Source organism: Macrotis lagotis, chromosome X (assembly GCF_037893015.1).
Source record: "Macrotis lagotis isolate mMagLag1 chromosome X, bilby.v1.9.chrom.fasta, whole genome shotgun sequence".
Taxonomy (NCBI): domain Eukaryota; kingdom Metazoa; phylum Chordata; class Mammalia; order Peramelemorphia; family Peramelidae; genus Macrotis; species Macrotis lagotis.
In genome coordinates, this window is record NC_133666.1 from 278736785 (window position 1) to 278764057 (window position 27273).

The 27273-nt window shown below is 34.3% G+C and overlaps 1 protein-coding gene across 1 annotated transcript in view; it reads right to left on the reverse strand.

The window, feature by feature from the left end:
- NNT (nicotinamide nucleotide transhydrogenase) overlaps positions 1-27273 on the reverse strand; it is a 112943-nt gene that overhangs the window by 53740 nt on the left and 31930 nt on the right. Inside the window, exons 8-17 of the mRNA XM_074199998.1 lie at positions 22241-22374; positions 21209-21400; positions 20828-20981; positions 17290-17451; positions 14691-14801; positions 13298-13443; positions 6550-6745; positions 4812-5045; positions 3479-3639; positions 180-359 (exon numbers count right to left, since the gene is read on the reverse strand). Of these exons, the coding sequence (XP_074056099.1) occupies positions 180-359; positions 3479-3639; positions 4812-5045; positions 6550-6745; positions 13298-13443; positions 14691-14801; positions 17290-17451; positions 20828-20981; positions 21209-21400; positions 22241-22374 (1670 nt within the window). The remainder of the gene's footprint in view (positions 1-179; positions 360-3478; positions 3640-4811; positions 5046-6549; positions 6746-13297; positions 13444-14690; positions 14802-17289; positions 17452-20827; positions 20982-21208; positions 21401-22240; positions 22375-27273) is intronic.

Here is a 27273-nt window from a genome sequence, read left to right on the forward strand (position 1 = left end):
CTTATTTGAGATCAATCTTGACCTTAATTAAAATTTTTGAAAAATTTTAAATTTTAATTTTAAAACCATAACTCAGATTATCCCCTAAAGAGAAAAAAATGATTGATGTTCTGATTTTTCACTGTAAATTCTCAATGTCACTTTGATATCTTTCCCCAAATATTTGTCTTCTTACTTACCACACACATGATGTATGAGAGGATAGCACCAGAGGAGCCAATCAGAGCCCCCACAATAGTGAGCAAGTTATTGTTAAGAAGGAAACCTTCAGCACATAGAGCCCATCCTGAGTAACTATTCAATACAGTGATGACTACAGGCATGTCAGCACCTCCAATAGCAGCTGTTAAAGTCACACCCTGACAAAGGAAAAGCAAGAATAAATTAATTATCAAGAAATAATGTAAGATTTTTAAACAACCCACTTATTTAATCACAGCATACTGGTTGGTAGAAGGATATATCAACGATAACCTTATTTTACTAGTCTTTATTTATTTTACTAGGTCACAAATTTAACTAGTCAAAAAATATTGCAATTACTTGAAACTTCCTACAGCTCAGATATACCTCAAATCAGAGCAACAGCATAAACTTTTTTTTAAATTTTATTTAAAGCAATGGGGTTGTGACTTGCCCAAGGTCACACAGCTAGGCAATTAATAAGTGTCTAAAGCCAGATTTGAATTCAGGTCCTCCTAACTCCAGGGCCAGTGCTCTATCCACTGTACCAACTAGGTCCCCAGCAGCATAAACTTTAATATCTCAATTGTCTAAAATCTAAATAGAGTTTATATGGAGTATAAACAGTACTATCTTCCAGTATGGTAGATACTTATATTTCTAAGGAAATAAAATCTATTTGAAATTTTGAGAGACATCATTCAATTCATTATAGTAAATGGAGTTACCATTGAGACATTGAACTATTTTGAGACATTGAAGCAAAACTTATCAAGTATATCTCAAGTGATTTCAAAAAGTGACAATCATAACCTCAGCCAATGTAATAGGAAAAAGAATTTTGATTAAAATCTTCAAATGTTCTAACCAAGACAGCAAAACTGAATATTTTTAAATCATACCTAAATCATTAAAATCATTCAGAAATGAACTCTAAAAGCTTGAAGAAAATTATCACATCCTATGTCACCTTCCCTGATTCTCTCTTTTCCAAACTAAAACACCACATGTTCTTCAACTATTTCTCATGTGACACAAATTTCAAGATTCTTCATAATCTTAATGGCCTTTCTCCCATGCAATCCAATCCAACAATCTAGCATTTATTAAAAGTTAGGTATGTGTAAGATGGGGACTGGTCTTGTGATTTCATTGTTATCTGGAATTTCCAGATAAGGAAATACCTTATCTAACAATGCAACATATAGCCTTAGAGAGTTGTTTGTGACACAAAGGGGTTAAATGATTTGTCCTGGGAAACACTATCAATATTCATTCAAGGTAGGACTTAACCTCAGGCTTTCCTGGCTCTAGGGATGATTCTCTATCCCATACAACATAAATTCAAAAATGAGATACTACCTTCTAGGAGCTTAGAGTCTGCTAAATAAATAAACAAACAAATAAATAAATAAATAAAGCAGTTCAGGATATCCTAAGCAGCATCTAATATAAATTTAAAAGGAACAGTTTTCTTCCTTCCTACTTTCTTAGATATGTAACATGTTTCATGTTAAATAGTCAGTAAATCAATAAAATTTATTAAATACCTACCATGCACCAGATACAGTACCAAGTGCTGGGAAATAAAGAAAAGCAAAAGATAGTCTATGACCTCAAGGAGCTCTGAGTCAAGCTATTCTCTTAGAATTCTTCTCTTCTCAAATGTAAGATCTCAGAAGCATTTGATTAGTTATTTATTTGAGAAACACTTAACCTCAGAGTAAATCAATTAGAAAGACATCACAAGAAATTGAATCTCCATTAATGACTCAATACAATGATTAGGGCTTCAATTAAGTCTAATAAGAAAAAAATAAACAAAAAATTAATGCACTCACTGAATTCTTTTCTGGATCCTAAATGCCTTATCTGGTAATGGCTTCAACTTCAGAATTATTATGGCAATTTAGCATCCTTTTTTTTTTAGGTTTTTGCAGGGCAATGGGGTTAAGTGGCTAGCCCAAGGCCACACAGCTAGGTAATTATTAAGTGTCTGAGAACGGATTTGAACCCAGGTACTCCTGACTCCAAGGCCGGTGCTTTATCCACTAGGCCACCTAGCTGCCCCAATTTAGCATCCTTTATGAAAGTCAATAAACTGTACAAATTCCTTGACAGTGATACTACTGCTAGCTATATATCATAAGGAGGTTAAGGGTAAAAGAAAACTCCATGAATATAAAAATATTTACAGCATATAATTTTGTAGTTGCAAAGAAATAGAAGCAAAGTGGATATCCATTAATTGGGGAATGGCTGAAAAAAATTATAGTATAAAATGAAATATTACAACAGCAAATCTGAATAATTCAAGAAAGCTTAGGAAGAATTTATATGAACTGATGAAAAGCAAAGAAAACAAAGTTTGGAGAACAATTTACAAAATAAAGAGTCAATAATTTTTTTTTTGGTCTTTTTGTAAGGCAGTGGGTTAAGTGTCTTACCCAAGGTCACACAGCTAGGTAGTTATTAAGTATCTGAGATCATATTTGAACTCAGGTACTCCTGACTCCAGGGCCACTGTTCTATCCACTGTGCTACCTAGCTGCCTCTAAGAGTCAATAATCAAAAGTAAAGTACATTAAAAGACATCAGAATGGATTCACAAGTGAATTCTACCAAACATTTAAAGTAAAATTTGTCCCAATACTATATAAACTATTTGGAAAAATAGACAAAAGAATCCTACCAAATTTCTTTTACAACACCAAAGACATCAAAACAGCAATGTAAAAAAATCAAATAAGCATTTTAATAAAACAAAATTCATTTCTCTGATACTTGAAAATGCAAAGTGCAACAAATGTTTCACGATAACCTGTCAGACCATCATTAAAAATGTATTATGTACCTACCATGTGTTTGGCGATGTGAAAGTACAGGGAATACAAATAAATTCCCTCAAAAAAGTTCAAAGTCAAGATATTTGTTTCAAATCCATCTCTCCTTCTCAAACATAAAATCTCAAAAGCATTTGATAGCTATTTATTTGGGAAGCACTTAAGTTTACTTGATACAACTTCGTAAGTAATTCAATTAGAGAAACTTCACAAAAAGTCCCATTACTGATATAATACAATGATTCAAAAAGGTTCCACAATACCTACAAGTTCATAAGAAATTGGGAATGACATGATACACCTTTAGAAATGATGAATGATTATCAGAAAACAAGAAAAATGAACAATTCTAAATTACCCCTATCAAGAAAATTTAACAAATAAAACATAAGCAGAATATAGTTTTATAGAATACTTTCAATGACCCTTATTCCAATCTTCTATTTACTTACCATGATGGCTGAGAGGGCAGACACAGAACCTAGACAGGTAATTCCCATTGTGTAGCTTGGATCAAGCATATATGGAACCATTCCACCTGCACTAGCAGTCAACAAGCCTAGATTGAGTACATGCCTTCCAGGTAGGAGGAGAGGGGCAGATTTCAGTATTCCTAGAAATAAACATATTTTTCAGAATCTAAAAATTTTGCTAAAAATTTTTTCTCCTTAAAAATATAGTAAAACTAATATAAGAAAATTCAAAACACTGACTATGACACAGGATACTGAAACATAGCAGGGAATTCAAGTACTTTCTCAAAATGAACTTTGATTGGGGGCAGGGAAAATTCAGAGTCTGGTTTAACTTAACTCTGTTTTTTTTTCTCCTACTTTGATCAGAAACACAACCATTTCTTTACCCTTTGTAATACTGTCTTGGAATCTTAAAAAGCGATTTTACTCTGGTATGACCAATACATTACTAGTTAAGTGTGGTTTTGTTTATTTAAAAACTTCAATACTGCATCTTTAAAGGAGATTTTCCTAGTCCACGAGCATCCTTGATTATATCAATGGAGCCCAGGGGAGAGTCTTTGTTGCTTAATTGTTGCTAAAGACTCAGTAAGGGAATGAAAAAGTTTCAGACTTGAGGTTCTTTTGTGATTTTTAAGTTTCATGGAAGTTTCAAACTAAAGTTGAATGAAGAGATTATGGAAAGGCAAGAAAGAATTTTCTTTTAAATTGTAAATTTTGGAAAGCAGTTGAGGCAACACTGAAAAGTCTGTGGGATTTATTCCCTATTTCTATTATTCTTGTGATTGAATTTAGAAGTTCCAAATGCTGCCATCTTGGCAATATTATGGTAGAATAATTTGTTTCACAGAATACATAGTGCCAGCAATCAAACAAATATTCCAAAATGTGCCTTCTGTTATCACCCATCCTTTCCTACAGGAACAGATTAAAGGACAAATGTCAATTTTGGTCCTTGATGGACTCTCTAAGACATCTCTAATTAAGGATTGCAATAACTTGGGGTTTTTTATCTTCACAATATGATATTTAAAAATCTGTAACTTCAAGAAAATTTGGGGACCTCAATGTCCTTGCTTGTACTTTTTATAAAAACCCTTTCAAGTCATTTTGAGACATGATAATGGATAAATACAGGCTATCTTCTAAGATGAAAATGCAGTTGTGTATTATATAATTGCTGCTCCTTAAATAATTTTCAGATGTTTTGTTAAGATACTTTCTCAAAACTTAAAACAAGTTCAAAAGAACTTAAAACTCAAAAAGAAAAGTAAAACAAATGCATTCACTTCCAAGTTTAAACACTTACCCTGCAATTTTCCATAGGCAATGAGTGAACCGCTAAAAGTCACACCACCAATATAAGTACCTAGATAAGCCACAATCTTGGTGAGGTTTGCTGCTGGATCCATTGCAAAATGTGGATACTCAACCATATATTCTGCTATACAAGTAAGCACAGCTGCCAAACCCACCAAACTGTGGAAAGCTGCAACTAACTGAGGTAAATCAGAAATCTGGATACGCTTAGCAATCGTCAAACCTGTGAAGGTCCAAGAACAAAGAGAAAAAAATTTAATAAAGTCTGACCCCTTTCAAACAAGAATACAACTGAAATATATGCATCATTTTTATAATCAATTATTTAATGAACATCCTACAATAAATGAGACACATTCTATGGGAATTCTAAGACATTAAGGCAAATTAGCTTTGTGGAGGAAATTTTGAAAATGGAAATTTCTGACCTACTCCGCCATCTTCCCAAAATGCCTCTCCACTCTAATATATTCTTGCACACATTTTCTCAGCACCTGGGAAATAGAATCCAGGCACAACATTCTTTGGTCCATATTGTCTTTTTGCCAAATCTTTTTCTTGCTTTGCATGTGCATATCTTTTCCCTTCAATTCCTACCTTTCCCCTGACTTAATCAAGAATATCAGCATCTCCCTCTCTGCACTTCTGATTCTGTACTTCCATCTAAAACCTTGTTTAGCCCTACAATCACCCACTCACAGAGCAGAGAGATAGAGTCTACAAGGAACTCAGCTCCAGATTAGGACTAGTAGGAGAGCAACCTAGGTGTTCTGGAAAGAAATGCAGATTTAAAAATAGGCAAAGCAGAAGGACAGAATATCTATTATGGAGTACAGTTTATGCAGTAATAATACTATTGGAACTCATGATCATCAAACTTCCACAGGACCAATTGTAAACCTGTGCCATGTGATAATCTGTTCAAGCACTATTCCTTGAGTTTTCCTTCAAGAGAGTATGTATATCCCACACACAAGGGCCAAAAAAAAAGCCTTCCTATGACAAAAATCAACATATAATACCAAGCAAGTAGTAAATGCAATGATATAAATAAAACAACATGTTTCTTGCCAAAAAAAACTTAAGTTCTGTGGTTGGATAAATATATTAATATCTAAACTTGTTTTTAAAAATAATTATACAGGAACACATACATTAAAATAGCACTTTAAAATCACTGCCAGCTTATAGCTAGAGGCTGATTTTCTTCCTGGCTGCATTTCTACAGCAGAATAAGATTTAAACTTGATATAATTACCAAGTATTATGGTACTCTATTTTCTGATCAGACAAAGTAAAGCAGGAACCTATATTTTTCTTGACAGATACAGTACTTGCCTAATTTTTATAGACCCTGGGGAAGACCGCAGAAGCCCATTTGCCCTGGGAACTTTCTAGACCAATAATTTTAGATGTTCTCCTGGAGTGGTCAAACAGTAGCATGGGGCAAGATGGCAAGAAGTCTAGGAGTACTCACTAATCATGGAACTTTGGGACGCTGGCAATTATAGACACCCTAGCAAAGGCAAAATCCAAAATCTCCAGGTTCACAGACCTATGAAGAAATCCCATAACAAGCTAAAAGCACAAAGCTCACATCTAGTGTCTCTCCACCTAAGTGTAAGTGTAATATTATATGTACCCCCAAAAAAACACAAAAAAAAGCTCATTAGTGGCTCTCATTTTAAAAGAGGTGATCTGTTCAGTTTTTACATCCCACTGCTTACCAATGGTGCCACCGAGAGTCATTGCCCCAGACATCTGAGCTAACAATTCTGGGTTTGGATTAAGACTTCCCAGAGTAGCTGCCAAACCTCCAGCAACACCAATCATGCCCAAGGCATTTCCAAGACGAGCAGTTCCTTGAGTGGAAAGACCAGCCAGGGCTCCAACACAACACAGACCTGAACCCAGATACATCATCTTTTAAAAAAGAGAAAGAAAAAAGATTATCAGAACTTTCCATTTATTAGAAAAGAGAAAGTTGCTCTTGAAAAGTCTCCAAGGTCTTATTTTAATCTTAACCAAAATTGGGAAAATATTCCAAGGAATTTTTTCATGATTTGTTATTACAATAGGGGAAAATAAAGAGAAGAGGGAAGAAAAAATAAAGGGGGGGAAAGAGGAAGGAAGAGAGGAAATAAACATTTGTTAAGTGCCTGTCACGTACCTTGTTAAGCATTTCAAAAACATCTCATTTTCTCTTTACAACAACCCTAGTTAGTAAGTATCATTATGATTTCCCCCCTTTTACTGTTGAGGAAATTGAGGCAAACAGATTAAGAACCTTGCTTTCGGTCATGCAACTAGTAAGTATCTAAGATCAAATTCGAATTCAGGTCTTCCTGACTCCAGAAACAGCACTTTGTCCATTGTGCCACTTTATGGCTATTAAGGAATGGTATATAAATCCTACAGAGTGTTTAATTTAATTTGAATTGGACTTGTAGTTCATCATTGCACTGATAAGAGGTTTTTTTATGGCTGTCTTTTTTTAAGGTTTTTGCAAGGCAATGGGGTTAAGTGGCTTGCCCAAGGCCACACAGCTAGGTAATTATTAAGTGTCTGAGGCTAGATTTGAACTCAGGTACTCCTGACTCCAGGGCTGGTGCTCTATCCACTGCGCCACCTAGCCGTCCCTACTGATAAGAGTTTTAAAATTTTTCAAAGGGCAGCTAGGTGGCGCAGTGGATAGAGCTCTAGGCTTGGAGTTAAGACACTTGCCACTTGTGTAAACTTGGGCAAAATTTAAATAACTAAATTTTAGTTTACTTAAAAATGTATTTTAGATTTTTTTTTCCAAGGCAATGGGGCTACGTGGCTTGCCCAAGGCCACACGGCTAGGTTATTATTAAGTGTCTGAGGTCAGATTTGAACCCAGGTACTCCTGATTCCAAGGCCAGCAATCTATTCACTGCGTCACCTAGCTGCCCCAAAAATGTACTTTAAAAGAAAATTTATTTTACTAGGCATTTTTACTAACCACAGGAGAACAAAAATTTGAGTGCTATGCTACACCCAAAGATGAAAATAATCTATATTGTCTGAAGAGCAACTAAAAACATCAGCTCAGATCTCCCCAAGTAGGTGGTGTAGTAGTCGGAGAGAGGGACAGAAGGGCAAATGCCAGAACTAATACAAAAAATTTATAATAATCAGATAATCTAGAAAAAAGTAAAATAGTTCACTATTGCCCTTGGAAAGAAATATAATAGCCAGGTTTTTGCAAGATATTCAGTACATACAAAAAAAAAGATTAAAAAAAAAAATATATATATATGACATGGCAGGGGGGCAGCTAGGTGGCACAGTGGATAGAGACCAGCCTGGGAATCAGGAGGACCTGAGTTCAAATCTGACCTCAGATACTTAATAATTACCTAGCTATATGACCTTGGGCAAGTTACCTAATCTCATTGCCTTGCAAAAACAAAAAAACAAAAAAATAATACAGTGCTATTCTTAAAATGGACACTTATAAAGTGAAAAAGATAAGAATCTCTAGGTGTAAAAATATTTACAGCAGCTCTTCTGATGGCAGTTAAAACTGGAAAACTAAGAGAAAAGTTCTCCAATTAGGAATATCTAAACAAATTCTGTTCTATGAATACGACAGAATATTGTCACAAAGTAACCAAATATTAGTACCAGAAGAAATGAAATGGATCATTTCAGAGGCAATTGGCAAAGTCTTTATAAACTGATACAGCATGAAGAGAGTAGAACTAGGAAATGAATTTATATAATCATATATAACTTTGAAAATAACTTTGAAAGACTTTAATAATAATGTTTGTGCTTCATTTTAAAAGACTATGACATCATATGAATTAACATATGAAGCTATGAATTAGATTTGAGTGAGGGGTGCTGTGCTAAGTCACTAGTAGTCTCTCTTTCTTCTCCAGAACTATCTGGGTCCAGTGGCAGATATGAATCAGGATGACTAAAGATGTCCCTGGATGAAAGCAAACAGGGTTAAATGACTTGCCCGATATCACATAAGTAAGTGGTAAGTGTCTGAGGCCAGATTCAAACTCCATGGCCAGTGTTCTCTCTACTTCACCATCTAGCTGTCCTTTGAAAGACTTTGAAACTCTTTATCAATGCAGTGATGAGCTACAAGTCCAAAAGAATGAAAATGAAATACATCATTCACCTCCTGATACAAAGATGAAGAATGTAGCATGAAGAAGGAGACATGTTTTCAGTCATGACTAATGTAGAAAATTAAAAGAAAATTTATTTTCCAGGTTTTATCTTTGAATTATTTGGGAAGGGAGATGATAGTAGTGGCAGGGACAAATTAAAAAAAAGTTAATTTAAAAATAAAAGTAATAGAATATTTTTAAAAGAAAATGATATGGAATATTTACCTAGGTGTCAGATCTGTGGAAAAGGGAAGATTTATGACCAAAAAAAAGAGATAGAGAGCATTACAATATGTAATCAAATTAAGGAGGACTTGCACAAACAAAATGCAGGTAAAATTCTAAGGTAAGCAGAAAACTAGGAGTGAAGTCAGCAAGTTTCTCTGAAAAAGGCCTCATTTCCCAGATATATAGAGAACTGAATTAAATTTAAAAGAATGAATCATTCGGGCAGCTAGGCAGTGAAGGGGATTAGAGCACTGGCCCTGGAGTCAGGAGTACCTGAGTTCAAATCAGGCCTCAGACACTTAATAATTACCTAGCTGTGTGGCCTTGGGCAAGTTACTTAATCTCATTACCTTAAATAAAGTTTTTTTTAAATAAGAATGAATCATTCTCCAATTAATAAATGGTCAAAGGAAATGAACAGTTTTGAGATGAAGAAATCAAAGCAATCTGGTCAAATGACAAAATGTTCTAAATCAGTATTGATTAGAGGAATGCAAATTAAAATAACTCTGAAGTACCACCTCACACTATCAGATTAGATAATATGATAGAAAAGGAAAATGATAAATGTTGGAGAGAATGCAGGAAAATTGGGACACTAATGTACTCTTGGAGTTGCAAATTGATCCAACCATTTGGGAGAACAATTTGAACTATGAACTATACCTCTAAAGCTAGAAAACTGAATATACTCTTTCATCCAACAATAACATAACTAAGTCTGAATACCAAGGAGATAAACAAAAATGAAAAATATATGTATAAAAATATTTACAGTAGATCATTTAGTGGTAGCAAAGGACAGAAAATTGAGGGGACATTCATCATTTGGAGAATGTGGTATGTGGTATGTGATTGTAATGGAATACTATTGTGCTATAAGAAATGCTAAGTAGGAAGTTCTCAGAAAAAATGGAATGACTCACATGAATTAATGGAAAGCAAAAGCAACAGAATCAGGAGATCATTGTGCATATAGTATAGCATACTATAAATATGATCAACTATAATTGACTTAGCTACTCTCAACTGATTGTCCTTGGTCCAATACAATTCTGAAGTATTTATGATGAAAAATGCTATTTACCTGCAAAGAATGAACTGATGGAGTCTGAAGAGATATTGAGCAGACATTTTTTTACTTTATTATTCTTGGACTGCTTTTGGGGGGATCTGCATTTTCTTTAGCAACAAAGCCAACATGGAAATGTTTTGCAAGACTGCACATATATAACCTATATAAAAGTTACTTGCCTTCTTAGCGATTTGGGGAGGGGCTGGAGGGAGAGAATTTAGAACTCAAATTTTTTTTTAAAGAATGTTAAAATGTTTTATTTGCATGTAAATGAGAAAAGGCAAAAAACAAATTAAATGTCAAAAAAGACCATAATATAAAGAAAGCTTAGTAATTAAAATAAATTCAGATATTTAGTTGAAAAAGCTCATTGATATAGACAGAAAAAGAGTCAAAATATTATTATCTAGCTCTGGAATGAACCTTTATGTCTTCTTGTCCAAACTCACATAGAGAAGAGGTCCACTAAACCATATGTAATCATCCCAGAGGACTACATAATGACATAAAGAAGCATAGATTAACCCTTATCAATATTTTATTTTATATATATTTATTTTTCCAAATTACATTTTAATCTGGTTCAGCAACATATGTTTGACACCTCTGATCCAGTCCAAACAAATCATTTTAAAGATACAGAAGTAATCTCATAGCTTTTAAGTGACTTACCTAAAACTCATACAAGTAGTGAGTGGCAGGGTCTAAATTCAGACCCAGGTGCTCTACACCAAAGCCTATGTTCTAAACTTCCTTTCATATTCAAACATTTTTTATGATATTGAAATTTACACCAGGGAAGCTAGGTGGCGCAGTGGATACAGCATTGGGCCTGGAGTCAGGAGTACCTGAGTTCAAATCAGACCTCAGACCCTTAATAATTACCTAGCTCTGTGGCCTTGGGCAAGCCACTTAATCCCACTGCCTTGAAAAGGAAGGAAGGAAGGAAGGAAGGAAGGAAGGAAGGAAGGAAGGAAGGAAGGAAGGAAGGAAGGAAGGAAGGAAGGAAGGAAGGAAGGAAGGAAGGAAGGAAGGAAAGAAAAGAAAAGAAAAAAGAAAGAAAGAAATTTACACCAATGAAACTGAGAATATTAACATTTAAAATAATACTCAAAATGTGAACTTTTTAAGACAACACAGCTTCTCCAACAGACTCTAAATCCACATTAAAAGGTCTTATCAATCCTAGGAAGCTTAAATAAATATTCACATAGTGCCACATTAAATAAAATACTACCATGACTATGCCCTAAGTTGATTTCCAAAGGTTAATAGTTTCATACAGATTATCAAGTCCAAATATAGATCTCTATAGTCAACAGTCATTAAATAAATCTTTATAATGGATAATTGCTTTCCATATATTATGGCATATTTTCTCATTTCAACAAGTGAATCACTTTCTTCACCTTTCTATCCTAGAAGAGGATTATGAAGATCAAAGTCATTTTTTTTACCAAGATCTTCTTTCCCTTTAAGTGCAAAAATATTTTTTAAGTATTGATAGATTTCAATTTTGAGCTTAAGCTCAGTTCAAGTCCTGATTTGACCATTTACATACATTAAAATCTATCTATAAAGAATTCAGAAACAGTCTCCACCATCAAGATTATATTAATTTTTTTTATTTTTCACTCCTATCTTTTGTTTTCACTTTGCCTTTATTTCACGTTGAATTTCTTCCCTTCTCCCCTCTCAGAGAGATATCCCATTAGAAAAGAATTTTTTTAAAGAGAAAAAAATTTGTAAAACCAATCACTATGTCCCCCAAAATCTGGCATGTCAAATAAATATAATATCAAAAATCTAATACTAAAAATCTAATATTCTTTAGGGGAAACAATATGGACATAAATAGGTTTTTATATATATATATATATATATATATATATATATATATATATATTATATGGGATGTGAAGGTTAGATGAAAGATAAAGACTGGATTTAAGGATTTTATTTAAATCTATTCAAGATGTGCCTAACTTTGGATCCACTTTGTTGTTGTTTTTTTTTAATGAGACCATTACTTTAAAAAAGAACCTACATACTTTAACATGGACATCAGTACTCTAACATAATCTGGGTGGTACAGTTCAAATTTGACCTCAGATACTTACTAGATGTGTGTCCCTGAACAAGTCATATAACTTCTCTGAGATTCAGTTTCCTCATCTGCAAGATTAAAATAATAACAGTACCTACTTTCCAGGGTAATTGTGAGGGTAAAGTGAAATAAAATTTGTCTTTATAAATGCTAGCTATGATGATGATGATGATGATAACTATTTGTAGCAATAAGAGCAGCAGGGACAATATCATGGATATAATAGGCACATAATAAATGATCATCGAACTGAATGGCTAAGATGTTAAAGAGAAATGGCCAAAGCTTGGTAGGGAACAGAAAAAGCCATTCAAACTCAAATGTCCAGCATTTAAAAAATAAAAAACACACTTGTAAAGAACTCTCATTTTTAAAAATTCATCCATTTTTCTCTTCTCTCCAAATAATCCTGAAAAGCAGGCAAGCTAGACTGGCAAAATGATACTTTTATGATAGAAAGGCAGCTAAGCAGCACAGTAGATAGAGTACCAGGTCTAGAGTCAGTTCAAATCTGATCTCAGACACTTACTAGTTTTATGACCCTGGTCAAGTCATTTAACCCTGCTTGCCTCAGTTTGCTCATCTGTAAAATGAGCTAAGAAGGAAATGGAAAACCACTCTACTAACTCTGCCAAAAAATTTTAAAAGGGGGTGGGAAAGAACATAGAATCAGACACAACTGAAAATACTAAGCAACAACAAAAACATCATGCTCCATTTACAAATGGGGAAACTTAGACCCAGAAAGATAAGAGTTTACCCCATTATGTAACTAATTAATGGCAAGGTCAAAAACAGTTCTATGACCCTTAGCTCCATTCCAAAATACCTGTGTGTGTACACACACACACACACACACACACACACACACACACACACACAAACTGCTAGAAAACAATGAATCAGTCTCTTACCTGTTCAATGTTGTAGCCACCATACAGTGAAGCTAAATAACCCCCAACAAAGGTACCCCCTGGGAGCAGATACAAGTAATTGAATTCAGGGGGATCTGTTGGACGTTTGAACATATCCAACATCCTTTGGGTCACCAAGAAACCACCTGATCAAAGTAAATAAAATATGAAAATTAAAGAAATTTTTTCATTGAAGAAGATAGTTAATTAAATAGGTGCTATGGCATTCCTAGTTAAAGGGAACTTTTATAACCTATGGATCATTTTAAATTTGTTTTGTAACTATAAAACATAAGGAAGTAAATTCTATAGCAAGCAAGTTCAATTAGAAAAAAATGTTATCAAAGTATAGAACCAATTATTTCCACATGACTAAAAATAGCATTTCAAATAGAATAAGAATACAAAAGCTCAAAGGTCATGAGTCTATTTCTAACTTGCTGTTCTGCTTATTAAACAATATTGCAATTAATTCTGATAAAAACAATCAAAAGAACACTATGTCAAGAGTTCATAACATCATAAATCTAAAGTTAGAAGGAGCTTTATGTCATCTGATGCAATCCTCTCATTGAACTAAGGTCCAGAGAGCTTCAAAACTTGGTCAAATCTGAAGAAGTAGTAAAATGGCAGGACCAGCATTTGGACACCAGAAAGCATGAGTTCAAATTCATTCTCAGACATTTAATAGCTGTGTGACCCAGGGCAAGTTACTTAACTATTTTTGCCTCAGTTTTCTCATCTGTAAAATGAGCTGGAAAGGAAATGGCAAACTACTCCAGTATATTTTCCAAGAAAACCCCCAAAGGAGGTCACCAAGAGTTGGACATGACTGAAAAACAATTGAATAACAAACCTGTGACACAAAACTTAGCACTTTTCCCAATAGCATCACAGTATATTAAAGTTCTTCAGCTATCAAAAAAGGGGAGGGGACACCAAGTCATGCTAGATTTTTTATTTTTCAGGAGCACTCATTGATATTAATAGGGTGATAAGAGTAGTTTCAGAAAAATTTCTATAAATGCTATAATAATATATCTGAGTCAGTTTAAGTCAGAACTATGTCTAAAATAGTTTTCCAGTTTATCTATGGCAAGAAACTCTTTTTTAAATCACAGAACTTCTAAGAACTATAGTTTTAAAAAAATAGATGAGTATGTCATTCCTTTCAAAGAAGTTTCATGACTTGAAACAAAGATTTCTTAATTACCAATTAAATTCTTGCACAGCTGACACAAATAATCTCTTGGTGTTGATTTATATTAGTTCTTCAGTCTTCAATTAAAAAAGTATTAGCAATACATTTTAATTATTTTCTAGCTATAACAAAAGATGAAAAGGAAGATGGAGTTTCACAGGTACAGTTTCATCAATAGGAGAATACAGGTACCTGCAATGTTGACAGAGGATATGAAAGCAGCAAGTGCAGCAAGACCCTGAGGTGTATTGGAAGGATAGATGTGTCCTCCCATTAATGCCAATCCCCCAACTGCAGTCAAACCTAAAAAGGAAGAATAAAGTAAGTGACAGATAAAGATGTCAAGTCAAAATAATGCTTCCATCTCACTTCAACCACAATCAGATGTAGTTAAATATAGAAATGCTCCAGTTTTTTAATTAACAAAACTAATTACTATTTCATAAAAATCATATAAGTAATAATTTAAGGTTGTCTGGTTAAGCGACATTTTCCCAGGTTTGGAATGGTAATGTAGGAAAAAGTCCTGATCTGGGAGTCAACATCTGGGCTCAAGTTTAGAGTAGCTAGAGTGACTCCTACAGTCTCATTAATATTTGTTGAATTTGAAGGTCCAATTTCTCCTTTTACTAGCTCTATAAATTTGAAAAAGTCAAAACTTTGATCTGAACCAAAGTTTCTTCACCCATATAATGAACTTGCACTTTGAACAGCTTTAATAAAAAGCTTGTTGATTGATTGAATGACTAGAGATTGTATTAAAAGAACTCGAAGATCCCTCAGAAGAAGAAAGGAAGGAGTGAATATGCCAGACCCTGCACTACATACTTAACAAATGCTATTCTATCTTCACAGCAATTCTAGGAAATATGTGATATTATTATATCCAATTTAGAGTTGAGAAAACTGAGGTAGACAGAGTTCAGGTGATTTGCCCAGGGTCAAGCAGTTAGTATTTGAAATCATATCTGAACTCGTCTTCCTGATTCCAGGCCACGTTCTATCCAAAGTGCCACCTAGTTGTTGCTATTTAAGGCAGAATACTGATTTCATCTAGGGACTTTATGATTTGTGTGACTATTAAAGAATGAAATAAAATAGCTTCTAAATGACACCTGTATTTACAAGATTAATAGAAATAAACCTCATGATCAAGATTTTTCGTGGGCAGGAAAAAGTAATTGGATATACGAAAATAAAAAAATTATTAGGTTTTTAATGTTGTGATTAATATTCCTATGAAACTTAACAAATTATGAAAAATGGCACAAGGAATCACCAAATTCACACTTGTAAGAGTTTTTTATAAGATAGGCTAGATGTTTAAAATTTCTTTTTGTAATAAAGCATATATATAGAAGCACCAAAAAAGCTGTTTTCCAACTACTTTCCATTAAGGAGGTATCCATCCTCTGAGTACCTACTAAATAAAAGAAGGAAGCTAGATGGTACAATGAGGAGAGTACCAGCTCTGAAGTCAAGAGTACCTGAGTTCAAATTTGACCTCAAACACTTAACTGGCTGTGTGACCTTGGGCAAGTCTCTTATCCCTGATTGCCTCACATCCAGAGCCATCTCTTGTGCTGATTCAGATCTAGCTACAGGACCCAGATGACTCCAGAGAAGAAAGTAAGGCTGGTGACTTAGCACAACTTCCCCTCACCCAAATCCAATTCACATGCTTGTCAAGGCATCACCTCCCTGATGTCATGGTCTTCATCGAGATGAAGGACAAAACATTCTTACTATATGTAAGGTAGTATTGAGTCCCTTTGTAGTTATAAACAACTATTTACATAGTAATATTTTAAAACTTACAACTATTTTCTTCAATTCAACCCTGTGAGGTAGATGGTACAATTATTATCATACCCATTTCACAGATAAGGAAACTAAAGCTAAGAAAAGAGAAGTGATTTGCCCAAGGTCCTAAAACTATCAAGGGGCAGAGAAAGAACCTAAACTTAGATCTCTTGTCATAGAAGAGATTCATGCCCCAATTCTTGGACCAGATGGACTGTGAGAACTCTTCCCACTCTAGAATAACTGGAATTCAGTCATCAGCCACTCCATGCAGTTTCCTCTATGGGACTAAGACACAAAAGATTCCAATCAACAAGGATCTTTCATCTCATTATATCTCAATATGATCCAATCACCTCAAATATTTTATAATACTAAAGCTATTCTTGGCCTTAGGGGATACCAAGAGAAGGTCCCTATTGACCCATGCCAGGTCCCTTTTCAAGGTAACTGAATATTTTCACCTACTTTAAATTAACTATTCAATTTGATTTTCATACTTGATACTATTTTAATATAATGTAGTTTTATGTAAATCAACACATTCAGCCCCCTCCCCAAAGAAAATGGAAACTCCTTGAGAGCAGGTATAATTTTATTTCTATCATATTATCTCCAGCAACTAAAATAGTGTCTGACATAAAGTAGGTACTTATTAATGCTAACTGAATTATGCATCAAGAGGTACCTAAATATTTTCAAGTTCTGCCAAGTAGCTTGAGAGAAGCACATCGTATTGCCAAAATTTACCACAACAATCAAAACAAAGCCTTTAAAATAGTTCACATTACCAAATCCTAATTTGGTACCAATTACCAAACCTATTTCTATGTGGAACAAAACACACAATACCCAAGATACCAGGATCTCCTGAAATAGGTTTTTTTAATGAAACCACATAAGCTTTACATATGCTACTGCTTAAAGTACAAATAACAAATAACAAGCAACCCGACCTAGAGGAAAACTCAGACTAAAAGATCCATACCTGAGATAGCATTAGTTACAGACATCAGAGGCGAGTGGAGGGCAGGAGTGACACCCCAAACTGTGTGGTAGCCCACAATGCCAGCTAATCCAAAAGTTGTCACCATTTGAGAGAAGGCTAAATTGGGAGCTACAATGCCCAAACCAAGTATGCCAGTAAGACCTACAGAAAAACAACATAAAAAATTTTTATTAGAAATATGATCTATGGTTAAAAGCCCATATTATAGAAAATATAATCAATACTTTCAAAGCTCATTTATTTCCTCTGACAATCAATGGGGGGGGGTTAAAATAAGACAAGGTAAAATTTCACAAATGATAATAGATCATTAAGGAGAAAAGATGAGGATTGCAAATTTCTCCTATAAATAGAGGGGTAGGGTACTGAAATGCCACTTGTGCTACCACATGTGAATGATAGTTGGTTAGTTTTGTTTAACTGCATTTTTCTTTGCTACATGGGATAGCAATAGGGAATGGATAGAAATAGGAAATATTTGGAAATGACTAAGAAGTTAAAAAAATTATCATCAACAAAATGAAATAATGAATATAATTTTTATAAAGGAAAGGAGACTGAGATACTCATGATAAAAAATCCAGTTCCTTAACAATCTAAAAAAAGAGAAAATTTCAAAGTTGATAATATTTATGAGTCACTTCAGCAATAACTTACACATTTTCCTCTAACTCTCTCCCACTCTCTCTCTCTGACTATTCCCTCTTATAATCAAACATAAACAGGGCCATCTAGCTGTTAAGCAAATCTTATTCTCTAAATCACAAGCCTGTATACAATACACCAAGGCATTTTCAGTTTGGCCAGGATATAGCTTTCACAAAGCCAAATTTATGCCACTCTAAGATCTGGCTAGATGAGGAAAGGAGGTTTAAAAAGAGTAGGAAGGATTTCATTCACTCCGGCACCTCCCTAAAACATATGGTGTCCACCAGCCCAGGGAGCCAAAGTGTTGCAATTGCTCCTGAATCTGGACTGTTCTGTTGGCCAGGGCCATGAGCGCCAGCTTCAGCACCAAGTCAGCAAATGTGATTTTAAAAAGAAAAAAACACAAATTAAATTAAGAATGTGCAGAAGAATACAGTCAGTTCAGAACATACATTTTTAATTATCGCCTTCCTTAATAACAAACACATGTGTGGCTATTCCTCTAAAGAAGAACAAGTTTACCTAGTGGTAAGTGAGGGGGAAAGGAGGGGGAATAATGATAGTAAGTGAATTCAACTTTCCTAAAAGGGTAATCTACTTGAGAAATGTCATTCTACAGATGAAGCAACTGGAACATTTAGTAAACATCCCATTCTGAGGACCTAGATTCAAATTCCAGCCCTCTTGCATAATAGCTGTGTGACCTTAGACAAGTCACTTAATTTCTCTTGACATCAGTTGTCTCATCTATAAAATGGGGGGGGGGGGCGGTGCAGGGATTGGAATAGATACCTTCTGAAGTGTCTTCAGTTCTTAACCCATAAGGCTGAACTCAATAAATTCTAAGATCCTCCCAGTTCTAAATCTACTATTTTATAAGGAGGCCTTTTCATTTCTCTTGTACTATTTCCATTGACAGACTGTTTCAAAATGCCTGATTACTTAACTATTTGCAGTGTAGCTGAATAATAGATAAGCAGTAACTAAACTTTATAGATTAGCCAGGAATTTTTTTCTATCGTTTTCATGTTTCACACTACTGAAGTGATATTTTGATAGTTTTCTTTGTAATTACTAAATTGGAGGACGTCTAACAATATTATCCTCTAGGGCAGATTTTTATAACAGTTTTTATTATGATACTTCTTTGGTCTTTTTCAAAGAATGAAAGAAAAGGTACATTAAAAAGACATTTGGATTTCACATTAAATAGTAAGGAAAAAGTATGGTGCAAGGGAAGCCCACTGGAAGTGAAAACAGAAGACTTTCCTTTGTGCCCTAGCTTGACTGGCTGTGTGGACATGAGCAAGCCCTATAAACTCACTGATCTTTAATCCTGTGCTCCCTGTTTCATGAGATTTAAAGGAAGAGCAAATGAAATGGTATCACTGTAAACTACTTAAAATATTATTATGCATAAAAGATAAACTAAGAAAAAAAAATAAGACCCCTTCTCCTATCAGGGTAATCTAAAAGGCATAGTAGAGATTTGTTTAAGTTTCTCCATTTGGAGAATGCTATTAAATCATCTAACCAATTTAAATCCACTAGAACATGTAAATAAGAATAATATGCGGACTAGTTCATAAGTCAAAAGGAAATCCAATAAATACCTTCCTTTCCAAGCTGAATTCACATTTAAATACAATGGCCTTGACTCAAAGAAAATATAAATGATGTCCCTGGATAAGAAAGTCCTTAACTTGGATTTCAGTTATATCAAAAGGCTTTCAAAGAGATGCTTCATTATAGACAAAGTGATATCAAGTTAATTGAATGAAACAAAATATTAACTAGAATATTTAAATGAAATAATAAATGCTGATGATGATCTACTCATTCATAACTAGAAGCCATAGAGTTGAGATCAGACAGAGGTTGCCTTTATAAAAAAGAGAATGGTTTGTTCAACTTAGTAATAAATAAATAAATGATTTATCGATGAATGGAGGGATGGGTGGATGGATGGATGAGATCCCAGTATTTACTGGGGAACTTTGAATCTTCTAAAAATACGAAAGTTAAATTTTCCTATTAATGGTTAATAATTATGCTTCTACTTTTGGCCAGGCAGAGATCTAACTAAATTAAAAGGGAAATTTCTGACTTATAAACTAAAAGCCTATATGCAATCATTCCCTATTTTAAAAATTCCAAAGGGAATAACTGCAACTACAAAGTGAGTTTGTTACTGTCTATAACCAGATTTTAAAGCTGTAACTAAGTCACAGATAGAAACAAATAAATACTAGTAAGTTGTATAGTAAGTAAGGCAAGAATTAAAAGACCCTCAATGAAGCTAACACAATGTTAATTAAATACATGATAGCTATACCTGTGTCCTAGTTCTTATTCTTCAAGACAAACACCTGGATTCCCAGTGTTGCCCAACTCTGTAAATAATCATAGTTAGTTGGTTTTATGCCCACCAAAACAAAAGGAAATGAGTCATTTAATAATATTTTTATATATAACATTCTGCAACTTCAAAAGAAGCCAAAACTCTTTAACTATTTCACTCTTCTATGAAGTATTTCACAAAGATCTTCCTCTAGAATAAAGGATCATAATCATTTTCAAAATCATGTTTTTCAATGCATAAAATATATATAATAGATGACAAAAGAATCATAAGTATTAATTTTTTTAATTCACTGGTCCCTAGTTAAAAATTTCTGTTGTAATGGAAAATTATTTTAAAAGGGCTCAATTGTCAGTGAAATTTAAGGGGAACAAAAGGTTTTAGGAGATTTTTAATAATTTAGACACTTAATGCATTATTTATGAATCTCAAATTAAATAATACCAATGGAGGGGAAGGGCAGATATGAGTGGAAGGAACAGGAGAAGCAAATGTACTATCCCTCACCTGCTGTGTATGCAGATGCTGTGGTCATGGTCTTGCGGAATGGGGTAAGAGCAGCTGCTTTCTCAGCTTCAAGCTCAGCTACTGTCTTTGGTTTCACAGGGGCTCCCTGAGGAATATTTTTTGGTGTAGGTGCTGGGAAAATTATCTTGCCATCCTAATGGAAATTTTTAAAAAAAGGGTTTAAAAATTAAATATCAAAATAACAAAAATGCTTAAAGAAAAGGGTCACGATTCTGGGTCTTTTCTTGTTTTGCTAAAAAAAAAAAAGTTATTTATCTTACACACACACACCCAAAAATTTTTGTTACAACACATGCCACAGCAAAACATCCATAAAAGATAATCCATATGATATAGGAAGGAATTAGTTGGTCTACTTACCTTCATTACCACAGTTCCCCTAATAACATGGCCCATTGTGCCAAAGTCAAAGTCATCTTTCACCTCAAAATGGAAATTATCTTTGTCTGGACTGATTGCCTTTAGAAGTTTGATAATATTGTTTGAATACAGTGTACTGGCCTGGGTAGCCATTCGGCTAGGAAGGTCTGTGTAGCCTATATGAGTAATTCCCTAGACAAAAGAAAATAGAGATAATAAAATTTATTAATGAATTTTAAGACTTAAGATAGATCTAATTCCATTCAGTCAAATGATAAGCATTTATTATGCTCCTATTTTGTGTCAGACACTGGACTAAACACTAGAGATCCAAAGAAAAAATCCTTGCCCTTAAGACACTTACAATCTAGTTATAATATATAATTATAGCTAACTCCTATATGTTTAAATATTTTCAAAATATACCAATAATTTCATATATAAATACATTATAGCAATATGATTTTTAAATCTCTTTTAAGAAACAAATTCACCCAGGTCTCAAGTTTTTCCAACTATAAATTTTGGATGACAGCTTCACAAATCTGTTAGAAAGTACAGAACAATGGGGCGGCTAGGTGGTGCAGTGGATAAAGCACCAGCCCTGGAGTCAGGAGTACCTGGGTTCAAATCTGGTCTCAACACACTTAATAATTACCTAGCTGTGTGGCCTTGGGCAAGCCACTTTAACCCCATTTGCCTTGCAAAAACCTAAAAAAAAAAAAATACAGAACATACCCAACTCCACCTCCTGGAAATTACTTTCTATGTATTTTGTATTAATTTATCTTTGTAAATCCCCATACACAAACCCTCTCCCCAAATACAAACCTAGGGTAAGCTCCTTGAGGGTACTCAGGATTACATTTTTTTCTCTACATCCCTAATAATGACAATTATTAAGAAAATAGAAGACAAATGATAAATATTGTTGAACTGTTACTTCTATTAGCAACATTTTGGTTCCTAGACACAGAAACACTACATCAGCAAAATGTTTTATTACTGTAACCATTACTATTGTAACAATACCTTATGGACATAAAGTTCTCCTGGCTTAGTAGTTTCAAAGTTTCCTCCTGCTTCAGCTGCTAAATCCACAACAACTGAGCCTTCCTTCATTGATTCAATCATATCTTTTGTAAACAAAATTGGGGCTTTTTTACCTAGAGAAACATAAAACCATTAATTATATATTTTAACATAAACCCAGGTAACCTATGCCAATGATTCTTCTGATGACTACAGCTGTATCCTCTTGAATGTTGACTCCATAATTAAGGATACAGGAAATAGTTCCCAAACTACAGGGAATTTCCAATAAAATATAGGCAATGTAGTGCAAAGTGATGTAATCTTAAGAGTCAGAGATGTGGATTTCACTGCTGGTTCTAAGTCTCAGTTTCCTCATCTGTAAAATGGTGATACAATGATATACCTCCTTTCTTACAGTTTTGTTGTGAGGAAAGCATTTCGTAAATTGTTAAGTGCTATAAAACACGATCATTAAATTATAAAATTTTCATGCCTTTCTATAGTCAAAATTGAAATGAATTAAAATAAGCAAATATGTACCTCAGAACACTTAAGAAAAATAAGACACAGCATGAAATCAAACAAGTAAGTACTCAAAAGTGCTCAGATCTGGGTTCTGATTAAGGTCTGCTATTATGTAGTCTTGGTTGAATCACTTAAACCTATCTACTCCTCAGTTACCTGTAAAATGAGGTCAATAGACTATCTCTAAAATCCCTTCTAGTTCCAAATCCTATGATTCCACAAAAGCTGAGATTCTCTAAAATCTATTATTTCATCCTGTTTTTAGTTCATCACAACAGATCTTAGTTCACTCCCCCCCCCAATCGTAAACTGATCAACAATTTCAGTGTATTTTTCCTACTTGAGTCTTTTAACCCCTTTGAACTTTCATCATTCTTTTCCACCCTTCTAGTCACCAATGATAGGTTGCATTCACCATTCACTCACTGACTCTGTTTCAATTCCCCATTAGCCAAAATAAGCTGGGGGTGGGGTGGGGGGAATCATAAAACCTATGCTATCTGCTTCCAAAACAAATGAATGCTATCTAAGCCTCAGCAAGAATTTCCCTGGAGTTCAGCAATCCTATTATCCATCTCATTTTCTTTTCACTTTTCCATCCATGATTGTTTCAAACCTTTGCCTCTTTGCTCAATCCTTTAACTATGCCCCTGCTCCCTCATATCCATAGTGGATTACCTCATCCCTTTTGGAGAAAAAGGTCAGCTACAGTGAGTTTCCCCAGCTTCCCTCCTCCAGCCCTAAAAAATTCTGTGTTCTCACTCATTCTCTTTTTTCCCCTTCCTACTCAAAGGAAGAAATGTTCCTTATTCTTTATCAAGAAGCCAATGCTTTTAATTCCATTCACCAGAATCTTGCTTTATCAACTACTCCCATTCTCAACTGGTCCTTTAGCCTTCAAATGTATTTAAGCTGATAACTTAAAATTAGGACCTTTCTGGTCCTTGAGCTTTCGCTGTTTCATTGCTTTCATTTCATTCATTGCCAAATTTCCAAAAAGACAAGACTACAATTACTACCTCCACTGCTTGACCACCCACTGAACCTATTATAACATGCTTGTGTTCCCATGACTCCTAGGCAAACTGCTCAAAGGTTACCAATGACATCCTAAGAGTCAAATCCAACAGCTTTTTCTGAATCTCAACATTTGGTACTACTTACAATAACCTTCCATTGTTAAAGAATATTTTAATATCACCTTCATTTCCATATACACATTTTCCTTATGCCCCCCCATATCAGAAAATCATTCCTTATAATTAAGAATGAAAAAGAATGGGGGATGCAATTCAGTTCAGCAAAATTAAACAATACAGTAATTTAGTCTCAGAGTACATGCAGCATTCTTCACCAAGAATTCCATACTTCTTCAAAGAAAGGAGAGTGTTACATTGCCCTTGAGCATGCCAATGACTCATTTTGAGTTAAATTTTTTGGGTTTTTTCCATTTCTATTATTATTATAATCATTATGTATAATATTTTTCCTGGTTCTGCTTATTTCACTCTCCATCAATTCATGCAAGTCTTCCCATAATTCTAAGTTATTAATAATCATTGTTTCTTATGGAACAATAATATTCCATTTCATTTAAGAACTACAATTTGTTGGTCCAGTCTTCACTTAGTGAATATCTACTTTGTTTTTAATTCTTTGGTATAATTTCATATATCTGGAACCTTGCATTCTTGATAATCTCTGGCAATGGAACTAGACTACTCAAATTCCACAAATTCAAAAATCTGCATGTTGAATCTTCCTCCAATCATCCTTTGAAGGTTCGTCTATCACTTTCATGAAATTATTCCAGATTCTGTCCAAGGTAAGAAATGATCTTTCTTTCTTCTAATCTCTTTGGATAATTGCATACATATACACAAACATATGTGTATATGTGTGTGTATGCATAAAATCTTTCTTTAGTATTTAACATGTCCCATATCACAAATTATTATTTGTTCTTCATTCTCAAAGAGGATCAATGACATCAGAAAGGTGGTGCCTTGACTCAAAAATGAATTAGATCTGAGTGAAGCAAGGCTATGCAAGGATATCACCCTTATTCTCTCTTCCAGAACCAACTTGGTCTAGTGGCAAGATTTAGAGCAAGTTGACTAGAGATGGTCTTCACAACAAATATTAATAGTTACTCAACATAATGACTACCTAAATGACAGGTTAATTCAAAGTTATAATTATGACTGCAATAGATAGTGAAATTATGAAAATAGTACTGTGTTTAAAAGCTAGCCTTAATAACTTAAAGAGAGAACTCATTTTAATCATAGAAAGAGAAGATGAAAATAAATTAAGAAAAAACAAACAACTAAATTATATAAAACACGGTTTTTTAACCATAACCATCCTTTGCATTTTGAGATCTTACAGATTTATGCCCATCTATGCCCAGTGAAAAGAACACTGAATCTGCAGCCAGAGCCCATGGATTTAAATACTAACTCTGACAATAAACAAATAATCAGTGAACATAAAGTAGGAAGTGAAGCACAAGGTAGAATCAAAATTTTTTTAAAAAACAAAAGAATGTTTCTTTTCTCTGTCCCCTTCTGCTCAATTTTTAACAGAAAGGCAAAATGATATAGTAGAAAGAGAGTCAGAGAGACTCAAGTCTAAATCCTAACACAGAGTATATAACTGAACAACTTCCCTATGAGATTCAGGAAACTGAGCCTCAGTTTCCTCATCTGTAAAATAGGAATGAAAGCACCTATGTCATTATGAATGTTTTATGGAGGAAATGAGATACTTAAAATGCTTTGCACATTGCAAAGCACTATATGTCAATTAGCATTATTATAAATTATACAAAGTTGTAATTTCTACACAAATCTTACAACTAGAAGAAATGTTCCAATGATAGTCAACAAAAATACAATAGAGGCTGTTTTGCCATCTCTAGAAGACAGAATGAAGTTTAAAGATAGAAAAATTTTAAAAAATATAATAAATGAATCAGGTACCAGGAATTTTTAAGCATTAGAATAAATACATCAAAATATTTAAATATAAAACATCAAAAATGACAAAGAAAAATAGTTGGGAGAAACAGAAGTTCTGATATCTCCAAAAGTTAAGATCTGGTATTGAAAACCTTTAAAAGAAGCAGAAATACTATCTGCAGTCATACAGAGATATACCATATTCTCTCCCTCCTTTAGCAATTACTAAGTAAGAAAACATCATTTCTTAAAAATTTAGGAAAAATCTCAGAAATTGGGGGTAGAGTCAAGATGGCAGCATGGAGGCAGGAATTCCCAGAAGCTCTCCTCCAGAACACTCCAAATGCCTTAAAGTTACAACTCTAACCAAATTCTAGAGTGACAGAACCCACAGAAAGAATGAGTTACTTGGTCCAAGATCTGCAGGAAAGGTCTGCCCCACCAAGGTTGGTCGGAAAAGATCACAGTGCAGCCCGTGCCATGCCCCACCAGAGCTAATCAATTCCAGTCTTCCAGGAATAGCCCACAGGGTGCCTGGGTCCCTGGGGACTCCTGAATCTGGGGCAGCAGGAGCAATCTCCAGACCTCTCAGTCCAAGGAACAACTTTAAGGTGAGCAGGAAAACTGCCTCACAAAAGTTAGCAAGGAAGTCAGTGCAACATAGGTCTCAGCACAGCACCAGGAACCAGAAGCAGAGCCACCTGGGAGCTGCCTCCAGAGCTCTCGACCCACAAACAATAAGGGAATCAGAAAAGATCACAGTGATCTGTCTACTCTCCTTAGGAGAAAGTTTGGATCCAGGTCACAGTTTGGATACTGCCATAGCAGAGCAGGGACTCCTCCTCATAGCTCCAGGGCAGAAGAGAATGCTTGTGATCATCCACAGACCAGAGGACAGGCCAGGAGAGCAGTCAGAGTCTCTCTCATAAGACCTTGAAGAAATTAAGGTCCCTGGGGAGGTATCCCAAAAGCTTGAAAAGTGTATTTAAATCAGGTCAAAGACTGCAGGAAATAATGAAACAACAGTAGAAAAAGAATCTGACCATAGACAATTGCTTTGGTCCCATAAAGGATCAAAGTACACACTCAGAAGAATAACAAAGTTAAGGTTTCTGTATCCAATGCCATCAAGAAAAATAGGAAATGGTCTCAGTCTATGGAAGAGCTCCAAAAAGATTTTGGAAATCAAGTAAAAAAGGTAGAAGAAAAACTGGGAAGAGAAATGAGAACAATACAAGAAAACCATGAAAACCAAGTTAGCAGCTTGGTGAAGAAGAAAAAAATACTGAAGAAAAAACATCTTAAAAACCAGTTTAGGTCAAATGGAAAAAGAAGTCCAAAAGATCAATGAGAAGAATGTCTTAAAAAGCAGGATTGGTCAGATAAAAAAGGAGATTAAAAAAGCTCTCTGAAGGAAATAACACCTTCAAATGTAGAATGGAGTTAAGAGAAACTCATATCTTTGTGAGAAATCAAGAAACAATAAAACAGAACCAAAAGAATGAAAAACTGGAAGAAAATGTGCAATATCTTATTGGAAAA